The following is a 2,500-nucleotide window of genomic DNA, read 5'->3' as shown; positions in this document are numbered from 1 at the left end:
CACACACACACACACACACAGCAGTACATGCATAAGTCACACACACACACACAAACACACACACACACACACACACAGCAGTACATACCTCAGGTCACACACACACACACTGTCCCCCTCTCTCTCACACACACACACAGCAGTACATACCTCAGTCACACACACACACACACACACACACACACACACACACACACACACTGTCTCTCTCTCTCACACACACACACACACACACACACACACACACACACACACAGCAGTACATACCTCAATCACACACACAAAGCACTCTCTCTCTCCCTCTTTCTCTTTCTCTCACACACACACACACACTCCTGTGCTGACACACACACACACACACTCCTGTGTTGACAGACAGACAGACAGACACACACACACACACACACACACACACACACTCCTGTGCTGACACACACACCCCTGTGCTGACACACACACACACACACACACACACACACACACACAAACACACAGACCATAGGAGTCATTCCATTAATGAGGCAGATCACAGGGGGTCAAGTTTCTGATTGGCTGGAGTCACTCTGTGGGCTGGTCTCCTTCCCAATGGTGTTAATCCCCATCTGTCACAACAGCCAATCAGCAGCCTGCTGGCATGACCCCCCGGGCTCTTTTCTCTTTTAACACCCAACAGACTCAGGATAATCCCCAGCAGAATGACCACCCCACACACACACACACAGACCCTCACACACACACACATAACGCCACACACACACATACCGCCACACACACACATACCCACACACCCATACGCACACACTTATTCACATACTGCCACACACATACCCACACACCCATACTCTCTGACACACACACACACACTCACACACTTACTCACATTCCCACACACACTTACACACAAGCCCACACACCCATACCCCCACACACACACACACACACTTACACACAAACCCACACACCCATACCCCCACACACAGCCAGATCTGTCCTCTCCAGAGCTGCAGTGAGACAGGTGAGAAGGTGTGAGATGTGTCCTGTACCTGTCCTTTGGCTATTATCCTATACACACACACACACACACACACACACACACACACACACACACACACACACACACACACACACACACACACACACACACACACACTGTACCTGGATCTGTCCTTTGGCTATTATCCTATCCACACACACACACACTGTACCTGGATCTGTCCTTTGGCCATGATCTTATCGGCGTCACCGTTGTCTCTGAAGTGCTTGCCTTTACTGCAGCACAGCAGCCTCAGGGTCTGCGAGCCCTCCAGCTCAATCTCAAACTCCTGCAGAGACAGTCAAGGCCGTTTAGCACATCAACACCAGACACACAGTCTTCTTAAAACAATACACCTGCAACTGAGAGATACTCTACTCTACTGTTACTCCAGCTTTACACTGAGATACTCTAATGTTACTTCAGCTTTACACTGAGATACTCTAGTGTTACTTCAGCTTTACACTGAGATACTCTAATGTTACTCCAGCTTTACACTGAGATACTCTAGTGTTACTTCAGCTTTACACTGAGATACTCTAGTGTTACTTCAGCTTTACACTGAGATACTCTAATGTTACTCCAGCTTTACACTGAGATACTCTAATGTTACTTCAGCTTTACACTGAGATACTCAAATGTTACTCCAGCTTTACACTGAGATACTCTAATGTTACTTCAGCTTTACACTGAGATACTCAAATGTTACTCCAGCTTTACACTGAGATACTCTAATGTTACTTCAGCTTTACACTGAGATACTCTAGTGTTACTTCAGCTTTACACTGAGATACTCTAGTGTTACTACAGGGTTACACACTGAGGCCTCTCACCTCATTCCAGCTGGGCTCGGTGGTGTCCATGTACACACGCGTCTTTGCCTTGTTCACAAAGTAGCCGAAAGAGTCCACCTCCAGATTACAGTACAGATCTGACCAAACACACAAAGTAACCTCTCTTAGTAACGTCTCTTAGTAACGTTTCTTAGTAACGTCTCTTAGTAATTTCTCTTAGTAACGTCTCTTAGTAACGTCTCTTAGTAATTTCTCTTAGTAACCTCTCTTAGTAACGTCTCTTAGTAACCTCTCTTAGTAACGTCTCTTAGTAACGTCTCTTAGTAACGTCTCTTAGTAATTTCTCTTAGTAACCTCTCTTGGTAACGTCTCTTAGTAACCTCTCTTAGTAACCTCCAGAGTACAGTACAGGTACAGGAAAAAGAGGAGAGGAGAAGAGGTAGAGAGAGGAAAGTAGAGGAGAGGAGAGGAGAGAGAGGAGAGGAGAGAGAGGAGAGGAGAGGAGAGGGGGTAGAGAGAGGAGGGGAGAAAAAGAGAGAAGAGGAGAAGAGAGGGGGAGAGAGAGGAGAGGAGGGAGAGAGGAGAGGAGAGGAGGAAGAGAGAGGAGAGGAGAGGAGAGGGGGTAGAGAGAGGAGGGGAGAAAAAGAGAGGAGAGGAGAAGAGAGGGGGAGAG

The 2,500-nt window shown here is 47.2% G+C and overlaps 1 protein-coding gene across 1 annotated transcript in view; it reads right to left on the bottom strand.

Annotated features, from left to right (window-relative positions):
* The window catches only part of si:dkey-91m11.5 (PH_BCR_vertebrate and RhoGAP_Bcr domain-containing protein), a 34,274-nt gene that overhangs the window by 6,664 nt on the left and 25,110 nt on the right, over positions 1–2,500 (bottom strand). Inside the window, 2 exon segments of the mRNA XM_031570940.2 lie at positions 1,206–1,322; positions 1,867–1,964. Coding sequence (XP_031426800.1) covers positions 1,206–1,322; positions 1,867–1,964 — 215 coding nt within the window.

Source organism: Clupea harengus, chromosome 7 (assembly GCF_900700415.2).
Source record: "Clupea harengus chromosome 7, Ch_v2.0.2, whole genome shotgun sequence".
Classification (NCBI taxonomy): domain Eukaryota; kingdom Metazoa; phylum Chordata; class Actinopteri; order Clupeiformes; family Clupeidae; genus Clupea; species Clupea harengus.
The sequence above is the reverse complement of the archived record's forward strand: the minus strand, read 5'-3'. Positions and strand labels throughout refer to the sequence as shown.